The 24,139-nt window shown below is 42.0% G+C and overlaps 1 protein-coding gene across 8 annotated transcripts in view; it reads left to right on the top strand.

Moving 5' to 3' along the window:
* RPRD2 (regulation of nuclear pre-mRNA domain containing 2) overlaps positions 1–24,139 on the top strand; it is a 93,710-nt gene that overhangs the window by 49,604 nt on the left and 19,967 nt on the right. For 4 of the 8 annotated variants that reach the window (XM_051857306.2, XM_051857303.2, XM_051857305.2 and 1 more), the window contains exons 2-4: positions 5,174–5,303; positions 22,564–22,664; positions 23,505–23,582. In XM_051857306.2, the coding sequence (XP_051713266.2) occupies positions 5,174–5,303; positions 22,564–22,664; positions 23,505–23,582 (309 nt within the window). The remainder of the gene's footprint in view (positions 1–5,173; positions 5,304–22,563; positions 22,665–23,504; positions 23,583–24,139) is intronic. The other 4 variants (XM_051857304.2, XM_008264489.4, XM_008264487.4 and 1 more) reach the window with 1 other exon arrangement.

Below are 24,139 nucleotides of genomic sequence, written 5' to 3'. Positions count from 1 at the left end.
GGCATCTTAACTGATTTCTTTCTCTCTCTCTCTCTCTCCTCTCTCCTCTCCCTCCCTTCCTTGGTTTTTTTTTGTTTTTTGTTTTTTGTTTTGTTTTGTTTTGTTTTGTTTTGTTTTTTTAGAGAGAGAGAGGGAGAGACAGACCTTCCATCCTTTCTTTTACTCCCCAAATGGCTGCAACAGCTAGGGCTGGCCCAGACCGCAGCCAGGAGCCTGAAGCTTCTTCCAGGTCTCCCTTGTGGGTGCAGGAGCCCAATCACTTGGGCCATCTTCTGCTGCTTCCCCAGGTGCATTAGCAGGGAGCTAGATCCGAAGTTGAGCAGCGGGGACTCAAACTGGTGTTCATATGGGATGCCAACGCCATAGGCGGAACTTAACTATCTATGCCGCAGCACTAACTCCAAGAATTTTTTTAACTTTACCGATTCTCTGCTGTTCTTCCATACAAACTTTCCTGGCTGTACAGAAACAGAAATAGATGGTGATTAAGAGCATGGACTCGAGCCGATCCATTTGGAATTGAATGCAAACTCCATTATTTAGTTGCTGTGACTTTGGACAGTTCACTTCATTCCATCTATTAAAAGGGAGTGATAACTACCAGCCTCACCGAGTTGTTGTGAACCTATCATTTAATATTTGTTAATATTTGGATCATCTTTAGAACAGTGCCTGACACACAGAAAGTACTATGTAAGAATTTTTTAACAGCTTAAAATTCTAGCCTGCCTCTCCCTTCTCTAAAACAAAAGATATCCAATGCGCAGTTCTACTTGGCAACTTTGCTCATAGCTTTTCTCTTAAGTGCTCTTTCCTTTCCTCCCTGCCTATGAAAATTGTAACTCCTTTATCTGGTAGGTACTTAATTAGGTGCCTACCAGACACTGAATTAGTCTTTCAGTAAACAAGACAGAATCCTAGTCTTCAGAGAGTTTATAATCTAATGGGAATACAGACAAGTAAGACAAGAACACTACAGGGTGATAAATGCTATGACAGGTATAAATACAAGGTGCAGCTTTATGGAGTAAGAAAAATCTTGTTTTCTTTCTGAAGAAAGAAAAGGAATTAGCTTATTGAAATAGACAACAGGGTGAGTTGGAACTTGGAGAAAAGAACAAAGTGTTGTGCATTAATATGGAGCTTTAGGGGAGAGAGTGGCTGTAGTTCAGGTTTAGCAAGTAAATAAGCAGCATTACAGTGGGCTTTGAAAAGCATTCAGGATGGACCCTCTCACTGTCCACTACCCTTAAGAATCTTCCTAGATGCCCTCAGCCAGCTTCTCTTGTTCTTCCTGAATTTCTCTAGTGCACTGAATAGAGTAGAATTTTACACTGGAGAGGAGTAGTGATAAAATAGTTTGGGGCTGGGTTGGGGGAGAAGTAGCAGTTACCATGAGGAAGAGAGCCAGAATCTGATTTGAATTAAATCTTAAATTTAGGACTTTTTCCTATGGATGAATAGAAAACTACTGAAGATTATTCAGAGTGGGCCATCATAGCAAAGGAAGATTCTGAGAGCGGGAGAGAGAGAAGAGAAATGAGCATGTGTATGAGTGAAAACAAAAGTTTTCTGAGAACTATAATTCATTAAAAATAGAACTTAGAGGCCGGCGCTGTGGCTCACTAGGCTAATCCTCCGCCTGCAGCACCGGCACACCGGGGTTCTAGTCGTGGTTGGGGCACCGGATTCTGTCCCGGTTGCCCCTCTTCCAGTCTAGCTCTCTGCTGTGGCCCAGGAGTGCAGTGGAGGATGGCCCAAGTGCTTGGGCCCTGCACCCCATGGGAGACCAGGAGAAGCACCTGGCTCCTGGCTTCGGATCAGCACAGCGCGCCGGTCGCAGCAGCCATTGGAGGGTGAACCAACGGAAAAGGAAGACCTTTCTTTCTCTGTCTCTCTCTCACTGTCCACTCTGCCTGTCTTAAAAAAAAAAAAAAAAAAGAATTTAAAGAGGAAGAGGTAAGACTGGAAGAAAAGGCAAGATACAGATCACAGGAGGAAGCTAAAGTGTTTCAGCTTTTCTCAAAAAGCTGTCACAGATAAGCTGAGACCTGAAGAAGGAAAAGTAGTCTATTTCCTAGTGGGAAATTATTGACAGATTCCATATGAAAAGTAATTGGGTAATGTTTGTGTATTAGAAGATAAATTTGGCAACAATATAGAGAATAAATTTGAAGGGATCAAGTCTAGAGGCTAGAAATCCAGGTGGGAAACTGTTGTAATCTAGGTCAAAGGTGATAGAGTCCAGCAAAGAGCAAAAATGGCAAGATAAGGATAATAAGATAATATCTGAGAGAAATATAAGTCCAAACGAAATTGACTAGACTTGGAAATTTATTAAATTAGAGTGGGATGAGCTGTTAAAATTTTGACTAGATGCAGATGTCAGAAGAAAAAGAAGATAGCTAATAAAATATTAAAAAAACGGCACCATGGCTCAATCCTCTGCCTGCAATGCCGGCATCCCATATGGGCACTGGGTTCTAGTCCCAGTTGCTCCTCTTCCAGTCCAGCTCTCTGCTGTGGCCTGGGAGGGCAGTGGAGGATGGCCCAAGTGCTTGGGCCCTGCACCCGCATGGGAGACCAGGAAGAAGCTCCTGGCTCCTGGCTTCAGATCGGCACAGCGCCGGCCGTAGCAGCCATTTGGGGAGTGAACCAATGGAAGGAAGACCTTTCTCTTTGTCTCTCTCTCTCTCTCTCTCACTGTCTTTATCTCTACCTGTCAAATTAAGATAGATAGATAGATAGATAGATAGATAGATAGATAGATAGATAGATAGAAAGAAAGAAAGAGAGAGACAAAGAGAAAGAGAGAGAGAAAGAAAGAGAGAGAGAAAGAGAGAAAGAAAGAGAAAAAGAGAAAGAAAGAGAGAAAGAGAAAGAGAGAAAGAGAGAGAGAAAGAGAAAAAAAGAAAAAGAAAGAGAAAGAGAGAGAGAGAGAGAGAGAGAGAGAGAGAGAGAAAGAAAGAAAGCAAGCAAGCAAGCAAGCAAGCAAGCAAGCGAGCTTAGCAGGCCTGCACTGTGGCTCAGTGGGTTAACTCCCTGGCCTGAAGCGCCAGCATCCCATATGGGCGCTGATTCAGGACCTGGCTGTCCCACTTCCAATCCAGCTCTCTGCTATGGCCTGGGAAAGCAGTAGAAGATGGTCCAAGTCCTTGGGCCCCTGCACCCATGTGGGAGACCCGGAAGAAGTTCCTGGCGCCTCACTTCAGATTGGCACAGTTCTGGCCGTTGTAGCCACCTGGGGAGTGAACCAGCAGATGCAACACCTCTCTCTATCTCTGTCTATCTCTCTCTCTCTCTCTCTCTCTCTACCTCTCCTTCTCTCTCTAATTCTGACTTTCAAATAAATAAATAAATCTTACCAAAAAAAAAGTGGTGTAAGTAAAGGATCAAAGACTGTAACTGATAGAGAAGGAATTGAGTACTGTTAGAGAAAATAAAGAACTGAGATCTTGATGAAATAGAAGGACAAACATAATGGAACTGGGAAATTGTGGTCCAAGAATGGGACTTTTTGTTTTTTTTTTTTTTTTTTTTTTTTTTGGGGGGGGACAGGCAGAGTGGACAGTGAGACAGAGAGACAGAGAAAGAAAGGTCTTCCTTTTTGCCGTTGATTGACCCTCCAATAGCCGCTGCGGCCGGTGCGCTGCGGCCTGCGCATCGCGCTGATCCGAAGCCAGGAGCCAGGTGCTTTTCCTGGTCTCCCATGCAGGTGCAGGGCCCAAGGACTTGGGCCATCTTCCACTGCACTCCCTGGCCATAGCAGAGAGCTGGCCTGGAAGAGGGGCAACCGGGACAGAATCCAGCGCCCCGACCGGGACTAGAACCGGTGTGCCGGCACCACAAGGCGGAGGATTAGCCTATTGAGCCACGGCGCCGGCAGAATGGGATTTTTAAAATGTGTTTATTTTCATTTTATTTGAAAGGCAGGGAGAGAGATCTTTGATCTGCTGGTTCACTCCCCAGTTGCCTACAACTGCCAAGACTCTAGCAGGCTAAAGCCAGGAGTCCAGAGGTCCATCCAGGTCTCCCATGCAGGTGGCAGGGACCTAAAAATGTGAGCCATCATCTGCTGCCTTCCAAGTTGTGCATTAACAGGAAGTTTGAATCAGAAGTTAGAGCTGGGACTCAAATCAGGCACTCTGATATGGGTTGGAGCATCCCAATTGGCTTCTTAACTACTGCACCAAACATCCACCCTGAGAAGGGAATTTTAAAGTGTGCAAGAGTGAATTTGAGATCAAGGAACTAGAAAATACGTTGGCTAATCCACATGGACATTAAAATTGCCCAGCATTGTAAAAATCTGGAGGTGGCTTTGCTCAAGGTTCCAGTTAATTGGTTGGTATTTGTCTTGGACCTTTGAAAAAACCTAATCTAGATGTGTTTCCTTTGTATCAAATTACTTCCTAGGATGTTCAGCCTTCCAGTAGTTCAGAGGACTTAAGTCTTCTCTGAATAGTAACTGGATTGGGCCCGGGAGGGCAGTGGAGGATGGCCCAAGTGCTTGGGCCCCTGCACCCGCATGGGAGACCAGGAAGAAGCTCCTGGCTCCTGGCTTCGGATCAGTGCAGTGCTGGCCATAGCGGCCATTTGGGGAGTGAACCAACGGAAGGAAGACATTTCTCTCTGTTTCTCTCTCTCACTGTCTATAACTCTACCTGTCAAATAAATAAAATAAAAAAAAAAAAACAGTAACTGGATTGGTTGATAAAAAAGGTCTGCATACAACAATAATAGTAATTAATTTATCTAAGATTACATTCTTATAGATTCCAAAGCCTGTACTCTTTGCACTAACCTTGCACTCTATGCAACAAGTTGAGTTTTTTCAACTCAGTTTTTTTTCCGTTTTTCCAAATGTTTGAGGGGACAATATTGTTTTGTTTTAGCCTCTCCACAGTTAATAGTTTTTAAGTGCCAAATGTCTACAAAGTGAAGGAGAAATCTGCTTGAGGAGTACTTTGAATAGAAATGTAAAGAGAAGTAATCAAAGTTGTTAGTACACTCAGTAAGTTGATCCACTAAGTCATTTGTCTGTTTCTGCATCCATCCTTTTACATTTGTATAAAAATAGCAGTTACAGTTTGAGAATACTGTATTTAGAATAAGTTGAGCTAAGTATTAATTGACTCATTTGGTTTTCTTTATTTTCTTTTGTCTTCTCTAGCTGCATATCCCCACCGTTTGAATCTCTTTTACCTTGCCAATGATGTCATACAGAACTGTAAAAGGAAAAATGCAATCATATTCCGTGAGTCGTTTGCTGATGTGCTTCCTGAAGCAGCTGCTCTAGTAAAGTGAGTAAACTCTGTTAGCTGTTTGGGACCTAAGCTTAGAAAATGTACAATTTTAGTGTCTATTTTTACCCATTAATAAGAATTATAATAGTTGCACATTTCAAAATCAAGGATATTTTGCTCAAAATGATTCATTATAACTTTCCTGCTAATATGCATGTTTTTCTTTAAAACTCTGTTTCCTTTTCAAAAGTTGGTCTCTCCATCCTAACTTGACCATTGTGTCTCCTGACCCTAGTTTCTGGATGTACTTCTAACTGCTGTCTCTGCTTTTGTTTTGTTTTGAACACAATTCATTTCTTCCTTCAGAGTCTTTCTGAAATCGTGCCCTTGATGAAATCTGTGTATTTTAAAGAGAACTGTACTCCCCGGGTTGGTGTTGTGGTATAGTAGGCTAAGTTGCTGCCTGCTTCACCAGCATCCCATATGGGTGCTGAGTCCCAGCTGCTGCACTTCCCATCCAGCTCCTTGCTAATGGGCCTGGGCTTTCTCAGTGGAGGACAGCCCAAGTGCTTGGGCCCCTATATCCTTGTAGGAGACTGGAAAGAAGCTCCTGGCTTCTGGCTTTGGCTTTGCTTAGCCCTGGCCATTTTGGCCATTTGAGGAGTGAACCAGAGGGTAGAAGATCAACCAACCAACCAACCTCTCTCTCTCTCTCTCTCTCTCTCTGTAACTCTGCCTTTCAAATAATAAATCTGAAATACTTCCAATACCATATATTTTTTAAATATTTATTTATTTATTTGAAAGGCAGAGTTAAACAGAGAGAAGAGAGACAGAGAGAGAGCGAGCGAGTGAGCAAGACAGTTCTACCATCTGATGATTCACTCCCTAATTGGCCGCAACAGCCGGAGCTGCGCCGATCGGAAGCCAGGAGCCAGGAGCTTCTTCTGGGTCTCCCACGTGGGTACAGGGGTTGGGCCATCCTCTACTGCTTTCCCAGGCCACAGCAGAGAGCTGGATGAGAAGTGGAGTAGCCAGGTCTCAAACCGGCACCCATGTGGGATGCTGGCACTTCAGGCCAGGGCGTTAACCCACTGCGCCACAGTGCTGCCACCCCCCCATTCCATATTGATTTACTTCATTCTTAGCGGAACTTGTTTCCATCATTTACCAGTGTATTCTTATGAAGTGATCAAACAAAGAGGGCTTCCATGCTCAAATAACTTTGGAGAATTACCCATATTACCTTTCTGTTTGAAGATTCAGAGTGAATATTACTATATCAATATTTTGGGGTGGGCCTTTGGCACAGCAATTAAGATACCATTGAGGTGCCCACATATTGGAATAACCTGGGTTCAAGTTCTGGCTCCACTTCCCATTCCAGCTTCCTGCTAATGAGCACCCTAGGAGGCAGCAGGTAATGGCTCAAGTACTTGAGAATTCCTGCTGCCCACATGGGAGACCTGGATTGAGTTCCTGGCTCCTGGATTTAGCCTGGCCCAGCCTAAGCTGTTGCCGGTATTTGGAGAATGAGCTGGGGGGATGAGAGATGTTTCTCCACCTTTACATCTATGTCTCTCATTCAATTAAGCAAATAGATTTTTTAAAATTATATTATTATATATATTATATATATAATATATTATATATTATATTTTTAAAATTTTTGGGGCTGGTGCTGTGGCGCAGTGGATTAACACCCTGGCCTGAAGCGCTGGCGTCCCATATGGACACCGGTTCAAGACCTGGTGGCTCGACTTCCAGTCCAGCTTTCTGCTGTGGCCTGGGAAAGCAGTAGAAGATGGCCCAAGTGCTTGGGCCCCTGCACCCGCATGGAAGACCCAGAAGAAGCTCCTGGCTCCTGGCTTCAGATTGGCGCAGTTCCAGCTGTTATGGCCAATCAGGAGTGAACCAGTGGAAGACACCCCCCCCACACACATCTCTTTCTATCTCTGTGTTAACTCTGCCTTTCAAATAAATAAATAAATCTTTAAAAAAAAGTTGAAGAGAAGCATGTTTTCTCAAAATTAAAGAAAATTATATTAAAATTTTTATTTCAGGGACTTTACAATGCTAATTTTTTTTTTTTTCAGATTTATTTATTTATTTGAAAGTCAGAGTTACACAGGGAGAAGGAGAGGCAGAGAGAGACAGGTCTTCCATTCACTGGTTCACTCTCCAGTTGGCCTCAATGGCCAAAGCTGTTCTGATCCAAAGCTAGAAGCCAGGAACTTCTTCTGTCCCTTGCAGGTACAGGGGCCCAAGGACTCGGGCCATATTCCACTGCTTTCCCAGGCCATAGCAGAGAGCTGGATCAGAAGAGGAGCAGCCGGGACTTGAACTGGTGCCCATATGAGATGCTGGCACTGCAGATGGCTGCTTTACCTGCTGCACCACAGCGCTGGCCCCACAATGTTAATTTCAAAACAGCGAAACATTTACCAGGGGCTGTTGTTTTTGAATACCTACTAAATATCATATTTGAGGGAATTCTGGTATATAAATACAAATTTTTATTTGATGTGATTTTTGCAGTTATTAACAGTGTTTTCTTTGTGTCACATTGCATTTGTAAGTTATTCAAAAGACTACAGTTACAGGATAAATAATAATGTGAAATAATCATAATAGCTAAAAGTTTCCTCAGATTTTATATGTATATAAACATTGGTCCATTTGTTATTATTAGCCCATTCAGAAGTGAATAATCCTTGTTCCTTCCTTTGTGTTGTTAATTTTGTCCACTTTACTATTACAAAAGATTAAATATTGGTTCTGCTTGAAGGTACACGGAGTAGACATTTTGTCTCATAGTTAAATTGCCACGTGGCATGGCCACATCCCACATCAGAATGCCTGTTTCAAGTCCTGGCTCCTCTGGTTTTGAACCAGCTTCCTGCTAATGAGCAGCATGTGAGGCAGCTACTGATGACTCCTGCCACCCACATGAGAGACATGCATTGAGTTCTGGGCTCCTAGTTTCAGCCTGGTGCAACACTGGCTATTGTAGACATTGGAAGAGTGAGCCAATGGATGGAAGATCTGTTTCTCTGACTTTCACATTAATTGAAAGTCAATAAATATTTAGAAAAAAATACATGATACACATTAGGGGCCGGCACTGTGTTAAGCCACTTCCTGCAGCACCAGCATCCTGTATGGGCAGTGGTTCAAGTGCAGGCTGCTCCACTTCTGTTCCACCTCCCTGCTTTGCACCTAGGAAAGCAGTAGATGTCTCAGGTGCTTGGGTTCCTGCATCCTTGTTTGAGACCCACAAAAAGATCCCGGTTCCTGGCTTTAGCCTGGCCCAGCCCTTGCCATTCCAGCCATTCAAGGAGTGAGCCAGCAGATGCAAGGTCCATCTCTTTCTCTCTCTCTGTAACTCTGCCCTTCAAATGAATAAAATTTTTTTTTAAATGAAAATAATAGTAATGTGAGTACTCGTAATTGACCAAATATTATACAAATTGAGGTACCATTTAATTCTAAAACAACTTTGCACAGTAGTTACTACTGCTTTCCTCATTTTGAGGAAGAAGCAACTGTGTTTTAGAGAGGTTAGGTAACTTGTTTAAGCTTTCAAAAATACCTGGGGTTGAATAGCCACAATTCTCACCCTGAACTATCCAAACCACACCCTACCTCAAATTTGAAAAATCTAAAAGATATTAAAGAAAACCCAGATAAATAGAGAGATACGTAATTTTGAAGGAAAAGATTCAGTATTATTCAAAATGTTTCTTTCCCAATATGTAACCTATGAATTGCAAGTTTAGTCCAATTTCAATGTATAAGAATAAATATCTAAGACAGTTTTTTAAAGGAACAGTAAGATTAGAGTTGCTCCGTCAGTTTTCACATATATCTTTTTTTTTAAGATTTATGTATGTATTTATTTATTTATTTAAAACTCAAAGTTACACAGAAGACCTCTCTCTCTCTCTCTCTCTCTCTGCCTGTGCCTCTCTATACTCTGCATTTCAAATAAACAAATCTTATTTTTAAATAGATACATTTCTTTATTTGAAAGGCAGAGTTACACAGAGAAAGAGAAATATCTTCCATACGTTGGTTCACTCCCCCAGATGGCCACAACAGCCAGGGCTGGGCTAGGCCAAAGCCAGGAGTCAAGAATTGAATTGGAGCTCATCTGGGATGCCAGTGTCGCAGACCCACTGTGCCACAACTCCAGCCCCCATGTTATAAATTTTAAATTGCTATTTAAATAAATATTACTTAAGATGTACAGTAACCAAGCTTGCAAACGTGGTGGTTTTGATTAGTTTATTTGAAAGGCGGGGGGTGAGAGAACATTTTGTGGGGTTTCCCCATAAAACATTTTGTTGAGTTTCCATCCATTGGTTCACTCTCTAAATGCCCAGGGCAGGACAAACCCAGGAGCCAGTAATTCTATCCAGGTCTCCTGCATGGGTGACAAGGGCCCAGTCATTTAGGCCAGTAACATCTGCCTTCCCAGTCATGTTAGCAGGAAGCTGGATTGGAAACAGAGTATCTAGGCCTGGAACTGGCACTTGGACATGGAATGCAGGTGTTCCAAGCAGCGGTTTTTAATCTGCTGTGCTACAATGTCCACTGTAGCACATTGGTTTTTAGTTTTCTCTAAAATGAGGAGACTGAAGCCCAGAGCAGGTAAGAAATTGCCACAAATAAGAGGCAGGCGTTTGGCCCAGCAGTTAATATATCTGCTTTTCATATCAGAATGGTTGAGTTCACGTCTCGGCTCCATTACTGATTCCAGCTTCCTGAGAGCATTCATCTTGGGAGGCAGTAAGTGATGGCTCCAGTCCCTACCACCCATGTGGGAGACTGAGATGAATTCTGGAATCATGGCTTTGATCTGGCCTAGCCCCAACTGTGCATATGAAGAATAAACCAGTGAATGGGATCTCTCTCCCTCTCTCAATCAAATAAATAAATATATAAAAAATTCTTTTAAAAAGAAAAGAAGTTGCCCAGAGTAAAATGACAATTTAGTAAAAGAGCTGAGACTACGACCATATTTTCCTGCCTCTTAGTCTTCTGTTAATTCTGTTCTGCCAAATAGCCCTCCTAAATCTAATTTATGGATTTTGTTTTTAAAGATTTATTTATTTATTTGGAAGTCAGGGTTACACAGAGAGAGTAGGAGAGGCAGAGAGAGAGGTCTTCCATCCACTGGTTTACTCCCCAGTTGGCTGCAATGGCCGGAGCTGCACCAATCCGAAGCCAGGAGCCAGGAGCCTCCTTCGGATCTCCCATGTGGGTGCAGGGCCCAAGGACTTGGGCCATCTTGTATCCTTTCCCAGGCCACAGCAGAGAGCTGGATTGGAAGTGGAGCATCTGGGACTCGAACCGGTACCCATATAGGATGCTGGCACTGCAGGCGGCAGCTTTACCCCCTACACCACTGTGCCAGCCCCAAGGTTTTTGATCTTTTAATGTCCCCTTAGTAATCTAGTTTTTTTTTTCTTTACTTATTAATACTGTTGTTATCTGAAAGGCAGAGTTAGGGTCCAGTGCTGTGGTGCAGCGGATTAACTCCCTGGCCTGAAGCGCTGGCATCCCATGTGGGCACCAGTTCGGGTCCTTGTGTCCCTGTACCCACATGGGAGGCCTGGAAGAAGCTCCTGGCTCTTGGTTTCATATCGGCACAACTCCAGCCATTGCGGCCAATTGGGGAGTAAACCAGCAGATGGAAGACCTCTCTCTCTCTCTCTCTGCCTTTCTTCTCTCTGTGCATCTCTGACTTTCAAATAGATATAAATCTTTTTAAAAAATAAATAAAAAAAAGAGAGAGAGAAGGAGAGACTCTGAGAGATCTTTCATCCGTTGGTTCACTCACCAAATGGCTGCAATGGCTGCTGCTGGGTGGCGCTGAAATCAGGAGCCAAGAGCTTCTTCCAGGTGTCCCATGTGGGTCAAGGGGCCTAAGCACTTGGGACAACTTCCACTGCTTTCCCAGGCCATTCGCAGGGAGCTGGATCAGAAGTGGAGCAGCTGGGACTCGAACTGGTGCACAGATGGGATGCCAATGTCACAGGCAGAGGCTTAACCTGCTATGCCACAGCACCGGACTCCTTTATTTCTTACCAGATGTTGATTTCTATTAATGTTTCTTCTTTGTTCTATGCCTTTTAATTTTCCATTATTCTTTTTCTTTTTATTATTTGTATTATTGTAATAGCCTGTTAACTAATTTCCCAGTTTCCCTTCTCCTTTTCCTTCATTTCAGACTAGAATCAATATGCATGGGTTTTCATCTTGCCTCATAAGAGTAGAAATTAATAAAATAAAACCCAAATACACAATAAGGTACCTATAATAGTCAAATTTGTAGAGACAGCAGTAGAATGCTGGCTGTTAATGTTTGGGGTGGGAAGATGGAGCTTTTTGTTTAATGTGTACAGTTTCGGGCCGGTGTTGTGGCGCAGTGACTTAATGCCCTGGCCTAAAGCACCAGCATCCCATATGGGCGCCAGTTAGAGACCGGCTGCTCCACTTCCGATCCAGCTCTCTGCTATGGCCTGGGAAAGTAGTAGAAGATGGCCCAAATCCTGGGCCCCTGCACCCACGTGGGGGACCCGGGAGAAGCTCCTGGCTACTGGCTTCAGATCAGCACAGCTCCGGCCATTGCGGCCAATTGGGGAGTGCACCATCGGATGGAAGACCCCTCTCTTTCTCTGCCTCTCCTCTCTATGTGTAACTCTGATGCAAAGAATTTTGGAGATAGGGATGGTGGTGATGGTTGCACAACAATATAAATTTACTTAATGCCATTGAACTATACACTTAAAAGGGTTAAGATGGTAAATTTTATCTTCCATATATTTTACCATATTAAGGAAGTTGGGGAAAAAAACAAACCAAACAGATATGCAATAGAAGTGTTCTACAAAGGAACCATTGGTTCTCTGAGAAAATAATAATTGAATATTAGATTGATCAAGATAAAAGACACAGGATAAGAATAGGATAATATGAGCATACTCTCAGTGAATTTGAAACTTTAGACAGAATGGTTTACATTTCTTTAAAAAATATATAGAAGTAACTGAAATGACGTCCCAGAAAATTGAGGACCTTCGACTTCTATACCATTGAATGAATTCAATCAAGAGTCAAATAAATGTGTTTCCATTAGAACATTCCTGGGGCAGGCACTTGGTGCAGCAGTTAAGTCACTGCTTGAGGTACCCAGATCTCTCCCATGCCAGAGGGCCTAGTTCATGACCCAGCTCCTCCACTATGTATCCAGCTTTCTGCTGAAAACTGGTAGAAAGTAAAAGAAAGCCTAGAAACAGACAAGTATATATATATTTTTTAAGATTTTATTTATCTATTTGAAGGCAGAGTTACAGAGAGGCAGAGAGAGAGACAAGAGTCTTCCATTCGTTGGCCATAAAGGCTGAGCTGTGTCAATCCAAAGCCAGGAGCCTGGCGTTTCCTCCAGGCCTCCCACGTGGGTACAGGGGCCCAAGGACTTGGGCCATCTTCCACTGCTTTCCCAGTCCAGTAGCAGAGAGCTGGATCAGAAGTAGAGCAGCCAGGAGTCAAACCAGCACCTATATGGGATGCCAGCATTTCAGGTGGCAGCCTTACCCTCTATGCCACAGTGCCAGCCCCAACGGGCCAGTATAAGAAGAGTCTGCATGGATTTCAAAATTCTTTTTTGCATCAAAATTTATCTTTTTTTTTTTTTTTAAGTAGGATTCATTTATTTGAAAGAGTGATTGAGAAAGAAGAGGGGAGAGAGATATCTTCCATCTACTCTTCATTCCCCAGATACCTTCAACAACCAAGACTAGGGTCTTCCATATGGGTGGCAAGGGTCCAAAATACTTGGGCCATCTTGTGCTGCCTACCCTGGGCAAATGAGCAGGAGGTTAGACCAGAAACATGTAGTAGCCAGGGTTTGAACCACAATCTCTTCAGTTTGGGATGCAGGCATCCCTTGGGGCAGGCTAACCGACTGCAACATAGTGCCTGCCCCAGTAAATTTATCTTTTTGATTCTATCTTTCCATGAACTTGGTTCTTTTAAAAGATTTCTTTTTATTTATTTGAAAGGCAGAGTTAACAGAGAAAAGTAGAAAGAGAGAGAGGTCTTTCCTCTGCTGGTTCAATCCCCAAATGGCTACCACGACTAAGGCTGAGCCAGGCTGAAGCCGGGAGCCAGGAGCTTCTTCCTGGCTTCCCATGTGGGTTCAGGGGCCCAAGTACTCCACTGCTTTCCCAGGCCATTAGTAAGGAACTGGATCAGAAATAGAGCAGCCAGGACTCAAACCAGCACCCATGTGGTATGCCAGCGCTGCAGTTCAGGGCTTTAACCTACTGCAACACATTGCCAGCCCGTCCAGAACTTTTAAAGTATTGTCATGTATTTGTGTACTTGATAGTACTACAAGTGGTCTAAAAATAATACTTTCATAAGTAATGCTGGTACAATTGACTCTATATAGAAAAAATGAACTTAGATCCCACCTATGGACAAAAATTAATTCTGTTAATTCAGTACCTAAATATGAAATAACTAAGTTTTTTTTTAAAAAAGATTTATTTGGCCGGCGCCGCGGCTCACGGCTAATCCTCCGCCTAGCGGCGCCGGCACACCGGGTTCTAGTCCCGGTCGGGGCGCCGGATTCTGTCCCGGTTGCCCCTCTTCCAGGCCAGCTCTCTGCTGTGGCCAGGGAGTGCAGTGGAGGATGGCCCAGGTGCTTGGGCCCTGCACCCCATGGGAGACCAGGAAAAGCACCTGGCTCCTGGCTCCTGCCATCGGATCAGCGCGTTGCGCCGGCCGCAGCACGCCGGCCACGGCGGCCATTGGAGGGTGAACCAACGGCAAAGGAAGACCTTTCTCTCTGTCTCTCTCACTGTCCACTCTGCCTGTCAAAAAAAGATTTATTTATTTTTATTTGAAAGGCAGAGTTAGAGAAATAGGGAGATCTTCCATATGCTGGTTCACTCCCCAAACAGCCACAATGGTCAGTGTTGGGCCAGGCCGAAACCAGGTACCAGGAGCTTCTGGGTGTCCCAGTGTGGGTGCAGGGGCCAAGGACTTGGGCCATCTTCTACCATTTTCCCAGACCACAGCAGAGAGCTGGATTGGAAGAGGAGCAGCCAGGTCTTGAACCGGTGCTCATATGGGATGCTGGCACCACAGGCGGAAGATGAACCTACTGCGCCACAGCGCCTGCCCCATGTACATGTCTTATACAACTTTTTTGTCATGCTTATTTTATAATTTCAAAATGTTGCCACTAAAGAGATTGAAATGGTATACCAAAAAAAATACTTATTTGGACTAAACATGATTTTTCAAATTATAAAACTGAGTAAATTAATTGAAAAAAACTCTTTCTGAAAGTTGAATTCATAGCCTAGAACAGTTGTACACTAAATGATAAAGTGATATCACACATCCCCAGTTAGAGAATTGGAACCATTAGGGTTCTTTTTTTTTTTTAAGATTGTATTTATTTATTTGAGAGGTAGAGTTACAGACAGTGAGAGGGAGAGACAGAGAGAAAGGTCTTCCTTCCGTTGGTTCACCCCCCAAATGACTGAAACAGCTGGATTTGCGCAGATCCAAAGCCAGGAGCCAGGTGCTTCTTCCTGTCTTCCATGCGGGTGCAAGGGCCCAAGAACTTGGGCCATCTTCTACTGCTTTCCCAGGCCATAACAGAGAGCTGGATTGGAAGGGGAGCAGCCAGGACTAGAACTGGCACCCATATGGGATGCCTGTGCCGCAAGCAAAGGATTAACCTATTGCACCATGGCGCCGGCCCCAACCATTGGGGTTCTGCTCTCTCTGTCCCTCTACCTTCCTGATAGATTTGATATCCTCAAGAAATTCTCTCTGCCTTCCCTTTCCAATCTAGATTAAATAATTTTTCCTTTTTGCTACTGTTACACAGCACTGTAATTAGCTCATATGACTTTTAAAATTTATTTATTTTCATTGTGCTTATAAAGGCAGAGTAATAGATACAAATAGCAAGAAATCTTCCATCCACTGGTTCACATCAGTTGGGGCTGGACCAGGCCAAAACCAGGAGCCTGGAACGTAATCTGATACTCCCACATGGGTAACAGAGACCTAACTACTTGAGCCATCACCTGCTGCCTCCCAGTGTATATACATTAGCAGAAAGTTGGAATTGGAAGTTGAGCCAGGACCCAAACTGTCAATCCAATGGAATGTGGGTACCCCAAGTAGCATCTTTACTGTTATGCCAAATGCCACCCCAAAATTATTTTTGTCATTATTCTCTTTCATCACTTTTTGTCAGACTTTGAGCCAATGCCCTGCACAGTGCCTGCTTTGCACTTGATAGGTAATTAGTAATGTTTGTAAAATGGGTAAGGGGTGGGTGGAAATACCGTAAGTGTTTCTTCTGTATAGGCTTAAGGTTCCTGGGTCGGGGCGCCGGATTCTGTCCCGGTTGCCCCTCTTCCAGTCCAGCTCTCTGCTGTGGCCAGGGAGTGCAGTGGAGGATGGCCCAAGTGCTTGGGCCCTGCACCCCATGGGAGACCAGGATAAGTACCTGGCTCCTGCCATCGGATCAGCGTGGTGCGCCGGCCGCAGCGTGGTGGCCATTGGAGGGTGAACCAACGGCAAAGGAAGACCTTTCTCTCTGTCTCTCTCTCTCACTGTCCACTCTGCCTGTCAAAAAAAAAAAAAAAAAAAAAAAAAAAAGGACTTAACAGGATATGAGATTTGGCCTGCCAATTAAGATGCCACTTAGAACTCCTGCATCCCATGTTACAATGCGTTAGTCCCAATTCCAGCTTCCTGCTGATGTGTACCCTGAGAGGCAGCTGTTGGTGACTAAGATTCAGAAATGTCTGAGAATCCAGTTTTTTTCCTAGGTTGTTTTTGATAGAGAAATATACAGTATATTAACATTATCTATATTGGCCTTACTATGCTATTGAACACCAGAACTTTTTTTTTTTTTTTTTTTAAGGTTTATTTATTTACTTGAAAATCAGTTACATAGAGAGAAGGAGAGGCGGGGGGGGGAGGAGCAGCCGGCACTCGAACCAATGCCCATATGGGATGCTGGCACTGCAGACGGTGGCTTTACCCACTATGCCACAGCACTGGCCCCCAGAACTTCTTATTCCTATCTGGTTATAACCTGGTACCTATCAGTCAGTCTTTCCCTATAACTTCCTTTCTCACTTCCCTTCCCAGCCCCTGGTAACCATCATTATATTTTTAACTTCTATGAAATCATCTTAAAAAAAAAAAAAAGATTTATTTATTTATTTGAAAGGCAGAGTTACACAGAGAGAGAAGGAGAGGCAGAGAGAGAGGTCTTCCATCCACTGGTTCACTCCACCTTGAGCTGACCCCTTATTTCAATTCCATTCAGACATTTAACACATTTAACCTGTTAAATACAGCCAGTTAGTCTGATGACATCCCTATAATGATGTGTTGATACACATCCCTTAGTGATGGCCAAGATGGTGCTATTAACTGTGACAACTGGGTATTTCCTCTTGCACTGTTCATCAGTGTTAGGCTTTGAAATAACTTGCTAAGACCTCGCTGTTTTAAATTGGGATGGCAGGGAGGACTTCCAAAGGAAACATCTATTGAATGTTCTGACATTTCTGCAAGGTTAATTTTTTTTTCTTTTTACTTACAAATCAAAAAAAGTTTGTAACTAAATGTTTTATGTTACGTGTGGCAATTGTAAATTTAGTAGCAGCTGAGACTGATCAGCAGTGGCTAAAATAGAGGACTAGGATTCCAAGGTGAGTGAACTGCTCTTCTGCATTTGGGTTGGGTTTGGTTTAGTTTTGGAAGAAATCTTTTGCCAGGTGATTGAACCATAGGAATTTGAGAGCTCTGTGTTTCTGTAAATAAGGAATAAGTCTAAAAATTTTCTAGCTAGCAGAAATTACCTTGTAAAAATCATTTTATAAATGAGAAAACCTACTCTCAAATGACTTCTTACTAAAGCCAGGACTAAAATCTCTGGTTTCTGCATGCAGTACTGTTTTTACTATATCATACCCAACTCTTATTTTTAATTTTGTTAGTGAATTTATATTAGACTGGTGAATCACTTTTAAACTCATAAAATCACAAGTTTCCCTGTAAGACAAAGTGAGATTTTCACCAGTCGCTGTGAATATCACAGAATTTATTTTTAAGAAATATGAATGAGTTAAGCAAATCCACATTAACACATACAGAATTTAAAGAGTATTACAGTTTAAGCCATCCAAATTATACCAGTTTTGTCTTACTTACAACTGAGTTTGTCTTACTTAGAACTGAGTTTGCGTTTGCAGCATTGATTTGTTACTGATTTCTGTCCATACTGTCACTCATGCTTTTTTCCTCCCATGGTATTAGGATGAATTTTTCTGTAAAAGTTACCCATGTGGATAGTAACTGATGACTAACAAAGGAAAGAAGCTGCACTGAAGGTGCATAAACTGAGCCAAAGATCTCTTCCTTGATACATATTTTTTAAAGACTTAGCATTTATTTGAAAGGCAGAGTTAAATAGAGAGGAGGAGAGGAGAGAGAGAGATTTGCCATCTGCTGGCCCACTCCTCAAATGGCCACAATAGCCTGGGCTGGGCCAGGCTGAAGCCAGGAGCCCAGAACACCATCCGAGTCTCTACATGGGTGTCAGGGGCCCAGGTACTCCGACCTTACTTCATTACCTTCCCAGGGACGTTAGAAGGGAGCTGGATTGGACGTGAAGCAGCCAGACTTTGAACTAACACCCATATTGGATGCTGGCATTGCAGCCATGCCCTAATTCACTGTGCCACAACCCTGGCCTTTCTTCCTTGATATTTTTAACTAGTATAATAGCATAAACTAAAGTTCAAAACTTTCAAGCATCTGTAGTTGCACAAGAAGAGAGGTAGCAGTTGTTGTTTTTTCCAGCATGTTTTCTTGAGATTTTTTGGTGACTGACTACTGGGACTTAAAATGAATAGTTTGGTTTGAAAATGATAAAATACAAGTGTTGTTTATTCAGCTAATATTTAGTGATCACCGTGTAGTAATAGCAAAGAAACAACAATAAATAGTTAACAGTTTCTGCCTTGAAAAATGTCTGTAGTCTAGTTGAAAAAACAGACATTACACACCTATAACTTGACTTTTGGCAGAATGACCAGCCAACTAGGAACATGACATACTGGAAAGACAGAGCTGATGTTGACAAGTATCAGTAGCATCAGATGATCTGCACATGTAAGCCTAGGATTTAAGGTGCTCTTGTGTGATTAGCTCCGCCTGGTTTTCTGGGTAGACTTTAGAAGAGCACATTTCCTGTTCAGGCTACAGGGGTCCCAGATTAAGAACAAATGCACATGTACTCACAGTCAGAGAAACCCAAACACACAGGAAACAAGTGAAAAATTAGCAGATTTAGATACACACATATACACTATGGGCTTCAGATACTGGGTTATCAGGCAATTTTTTTTTTTAAAGATTTATTTATTTATTTGAAAGGCAGTTACTGAGAGGCAGAGGCAAAGAGAAAGAGAGAAGTCTTCCATCTGCTGGTTCACTCCCCAAATGGCCACAACAGTTGGAGCTGTACTGATTCAAAGCCAGGAGCCGGGAGCTTCTTCCTGGTCTCCATGTGGGTACAGGAACCCAAGGACTTGGGCCATCTTCTGCTGCTTTCCCAGACATATTAATAGGGAGCTGGATCAGAAGTGGAGAAGCCGGGACTCGAAGGATGCCCATATGGCATGTTGGCACTGCAGGCAGTAGTTTTACCCCTATCAGGGGTTTTACCTCTATCAGCAGTTGGCTTCTATCAGGCAATTTATAGAACAACTATAGGGTCGTTGTTTGGCATAGTGGTTAAGACACTGGATTGCCCACATCTCCATAAGTGATTCCTGAAGTGTCGAGTTTGAGTTGTTGGCCCCGCTTCCAATCCAGCTCCCTGCTAATGAGCACCCTGGCAGGCAGCAGTGATGGCACCCATGTGTGAGACCTCAGTTGAGTTCCTCACTTTTGACTTTGCTGGCATTTGGGGAATGAACCAGTGGACATAAGATCTCTGCCTGCCTATCCCTGTCTCTCTGCCTTTCAATTAACTGACGAAAATAAGTAAATAAAAATTTAAAAACAAAACAAGCAAAAACCTTAAAAAAAAAAAAAAAACCACAAGTGTTGGAGAAGATGCAAAGAAAGTAAAACTCTTCTACCTTTCTAGTAGGAATATAAAATGATGTGGTTGCTCTCGAAAATAGTTTGGTGGTTTTTCAAAAATTAATCATAGAAATACCATATAATCCAGCAATATATTCCCAAAAGAACTAAAAACAGGGACTCAATATTTGTATACTCATGTTCCTAGCACTGTTCTCGATAGCATAAGTGGAGAAGTAACCCAAATATCTTATCAGCAGATAAATGGATCAACAAAACATGGTGTTGCATATAATGGAATATTATTCAACATAAAAAGGGAAGGAAATTTTGACACATTTTGCAGCATGAATGAAGGTTGCTGATGTTATACTAAGTGAAATAAGCTAGTCACAAAAGACAGGTATTATGTGATTGCATTTGTTTGAAGTGCCTTTAATAATCAAATTCAGAGACAAAGTAAAATGGTGGTTGCTATGGGACTGGGAGAATGGTGTTGTGTAATGGGTATAGAATTTGAGTTTTGCAGGCCTGGCACTGTGGTGCAGCAGGTTAAACAGATGCCCGTGGCACCGGCATCCCATATGGGCACTGGTTCAAGTCCCAGATGCTCCTCTTCAATCCAGTTCCCTGCTTATGTGCCTGGTAAAAGCAGAAGATGGCCCACGTGCTTGGGGAGAGCCGGATGAAGCTCTTGGCTCCTGGCTTTGGCCTGGCCCAGCCCCAGCCATTATGGCCTTTGGGGAGTGAGCCAGCAGATGGAAAATCTCTGTCTCTTCCTCTTTCTCTGTAACTTGACTTTCAAATAAAATAAAATAAATAAATCTTTCTTAAAGAAGAAAAAGAATTTGATTTTGCAAGATAAAAAGTTTTGTTATGTAACAATTTGTATATACCAAACTGAACTGTATACTTTAAAATGGTTAAGATGGTGAATTTTATGAATTTTATGTGTATTATACCACAGGGCTTTTTTTTTTTTTTAATCAGAATGAACTTCTGATTCATGGATGGACCTTGAAAACACTGTGCTGAAATAAGTCAGGCACAAATATTGCATGATTACACTTACATAAAATACATAAAATAGGAAAATCCATGGAGAAAGAAAAAAGATTAGAGAATATCCTGAGCTGGAGGAAGAGGTAGTAGGGAGTTATTGAATGGATAACAGAGTACCTGAGTGTCTGTGAGCCCCTGATTCCCATGCTGAAGCCTTGCCCCAGTGTGGTAGCAGTAAACAGGTAGCAACTTTGGAGGGTGATTTGCCCACAAGGGCTCCATTTTTCTACTTACTACTTGTTGAATTCTGTATTTAGTGAAAGGTTAAGCTTGTGACTATAAAGAAAATTGAAATTTTGTCATGGTAAAAATTAAAAGAAAAATTAAGAAGGAGGAGTGGGTAGGAAATATCATTATGCTCTTGAAACTATATATTTAAAATATATTAAGTTGCTTTTTTACAAATAAGAAGTTTTTAATGATTAAAATGGCAAATATTACATGTATTTAACCAGAGTTAAAAAATTAATAATAATTGTAGCAGACAGATGACATCCAAAAAGACTACAGTTTGACAACAGATTTCTCAGCAGCAGCAGTGGTGGAAGCCATTTGGCAGTTACCAAACAAATCTTTATTCTAGATTTGCATGCAAACCAAAACTACTTTCAAGAACCAAGCAGGGACCTGCGTTGTGTGTAGCACAGGGGGTTAAGCAGCCGCCTGCAGCACCAGCATCCTATGTGGGGCTCTTTCCAATCCAGCTCCCTGCTAATGTGCCTGGTAAGGCAGCAAAGGATGGCCCAGGAGCTTGGGCCCCTCCTTTCACAGAGGAGACCCAGAAGAGGCTCTTGGCTCCTGGCTTCGGATCAGCCCAGCTCCAGCCATTGCAGCCATATGGAGAGTGAACCAGTAGATGGAAGATCTCTCTAAGAACAGTCTTAGCGGAAGATTTTTAGACCTTTGTGAATAAAACTGTACTCGGAAATAATACAAATTTTTAAATGCTAATAAGATATTATGTAGTCATTAACAGTCATGTTTATGGGGCAGGCATTTAGCCTTGCAGTTAAGATGCTGGTTAATATACCTGGAACCCACATCAAAGTACAAAGGTTCACGTCCCAGCTCTGCTTCCTGATTCCAGTTGCCTGCTGATGCAGATCCTGGGAGGCAGTGGTGAAAGTTCAAGTAATTAAGTTCTTGCCAGCTGTGTGGGAGATTGCATTACTGACCTTTGGCTGTGCCCCAGCCTTTGATGTCATTTGGGGAGTGAACCAGCAAATGAATGCTTTCCTCTTGTCTTCCAAATAAAGAAATTTTTTAATTAAAAGAAAAATGTTTGCCAGGAATTGTTTCAGAACTTTGGGAAATGCTTGTTTTGTCAAGTGAAAACAATAGAGTACAGTTGTGTGTGTTTATAAATACTTTCAAATACAATACATTCATGGGGGGAAAAGATAAAAGATAATAATGCTGAAATCGTTACTCTGTAAATTTCCATTTGGTGAAAGTGAGTAGTTTTTCTTTAGGGTTTTCCTTAATTTTTTTAGTGTTCTATAATAGATGTATGGGCTTTTAGGATTTTTAGGGTTTTTTTTTTTAATGAGAGGAAACATCTCAGCATAAAAAGTAAAAGAAATGAGGAACCAACGCTGTGCCAGCATCCCATATTGGGTGCCTTCAAGACCCGGCTGCTCCACTTCTGATCCAGCTGTCTGCTATGGCCTGGGAAAGCAATAGAAGATGACCCATGTCCTTGGACCTCTGCACCCACGTGGGAGACCCTGAAGAAGCTCTTGGCCCCTGACTTTGGATCAGCCCAGTTCCGGCTATTGTAGCCATTTGGGGAGTGAACCAGTGAAGATGGAAGACCTCTCTCTCTCTCTCTCTGCCTTTGCCTCTCTGTAATTAAATAACAATAAAATAAATAATTTATTTAAAAAGTAAAAGAAATGAAATAGTCTATTATGGTTAAATCTCCAGAAAATTGTGTTTAAAACCTCCAGAAGCACCATCTTCTCTTTCTTATATATTATACTGTCCTTAGGAGAAAATAAAACAATCTTTGTAAATACATGATGTTATATAATTCACAGGCTGTCATGTTTAGTTTGAGGAGAAAGTCAGTGTTTTTACAGTTTTTATTTTTCCTTCTCTTCAGAGATCCATCTGTTTCTAAGTCTATAGAACGAATCTTTAAAATCTGGGAAGATAGAAATGTGTACCCAGAAGAAATGATTGTGGCATTGAGAGAAGCTTTGAGTAAGTATCTTTTCTTTCTAAAAGAAAATTTGAGTCACTCTTTATAATTATATATATTTTATAGATATGATGATGTTGTATAATAGTACAAAATAAAGTTTTGGATTTGGCCCTATTTGTTTAAAATTAAATGCTTATGAAAATTTAGATCTGTTTGCATTAAAGTTTAAGTTGGTTCAGGCTTTGGAGTGGGAGGTTGGATTTTCTTTTTATTGACTAGAAAAGTGAAGCATATTAAGTGACAGTAGCCATCCAATCATTTTTCTGTATTTGCTCAATTGATTATTTCACACGTTTTTTGTCGGTGTTTAACAAATACCACCCTGTCCTCTTACTGCTGGAGAATTTTTGGACAGGATTTTCAATAGCTTTGTTTCCATAGCATTTGGTAGTAAGGATATAGTAACAGTCTTCAGATTCTCTTAACTTAGATTTGTACTAAGTTGTGTACCTGGTTTTTAAAAATTACTTCTTTTGTAACAGATAATATGTAAGTCAGTAAATCTTTGACTAGAAGTTGGTGATAGTCTGCTATCATGTCCCTCATTTGCTTTAAAAATAGCATCTTCTAAGAAGCTGTTAAATTCTTCTTGGGGTTTGATAACTGGTACGTTTAAACCTCCTGCCCTGTTATTTTCAGAATTGGTAGTTTCATTGATTATAGAAATTACTGTTATTTGACGGCTTCTTAGATTTGATGGGTGTATTGAAAGAAAAGGAAAGAAAGAAACAACACACAGTCTTGGATTGCCTTTTTTGATGCTACAACTTTGGCACTGAAGTGGACAGACAGAACAGCTTCCCATAATGCCAGATTGCAAAAACTGAAATGTTTTCCAGGTACAACTTTCAAAACTCAGAAGCAGCTGAAAGAAAATCTGAACAAACAACCGAATAAGCAGTGGAAGAAATCACAAAGTAAGGAACAAAATCTCAACTAATATAAAATTACCTCCTCTTTTTGGAGCAGAAGAAAATGTAGACCATTTGACATCGCACCTGGCATAAACCGTGGGCAAGCCTGTGTTTTTCAGGCCCGGGAGGCTCCCAGTGATTTACACTAAGCCAGCCATCATGAAGTTACTTCTTTAAAAACCACTTTAAACAAAGGAAATGCAGAAAAAGGGTTTGATTGAGTGAAGATTCAAGAGTAGTTGGGGGATTGAAAGAAGAAAAAAAAAAAAACTTGATAGTGCCCAGGCTAATTCTCAGATTCAAAGATACATGAAGTTAGAGGCAGCTGAAATTAAACAACAGAGCTGAAGAAGAGAATAGGCATTAAGAAGCATTTCTGTGGGAGCCATGAAATCCTTCAGATTGGGGATACGCTCTGCCAAATTATACGTGGGCCTCAAATCCTGGCCAGAAGCTCGTTCTCTAACTGGAGCTCCTATAATGTTTTACCAGTTTACCCAGCATGAGATCAAGGGAGTGGAATACTGCATGTGATAGGCTGCTGTGGGCAAACTGAGGAA

This window comes from Oryctolagus cuniculus, chromosome 7 (assembly GCF_051225735.1).
Source record: "Oryctolagus cuniculus isolate XC-2025 breed Fujian yellow rabbit chromosome 7, ASM5122573v1, whole genome shotgun sequence".
Taxonomy (NCBI): Eukaryota; Metazoa; Chordata; class Mammalia; order Lagomorpha; family Leporidae; genus Oryctolagus; species Oryctolagus cuniculus.
Note: the sequence above shows the minus strand (reverse complement) of the source record. Positions and strands in the feature narration are given on the sequence as shown.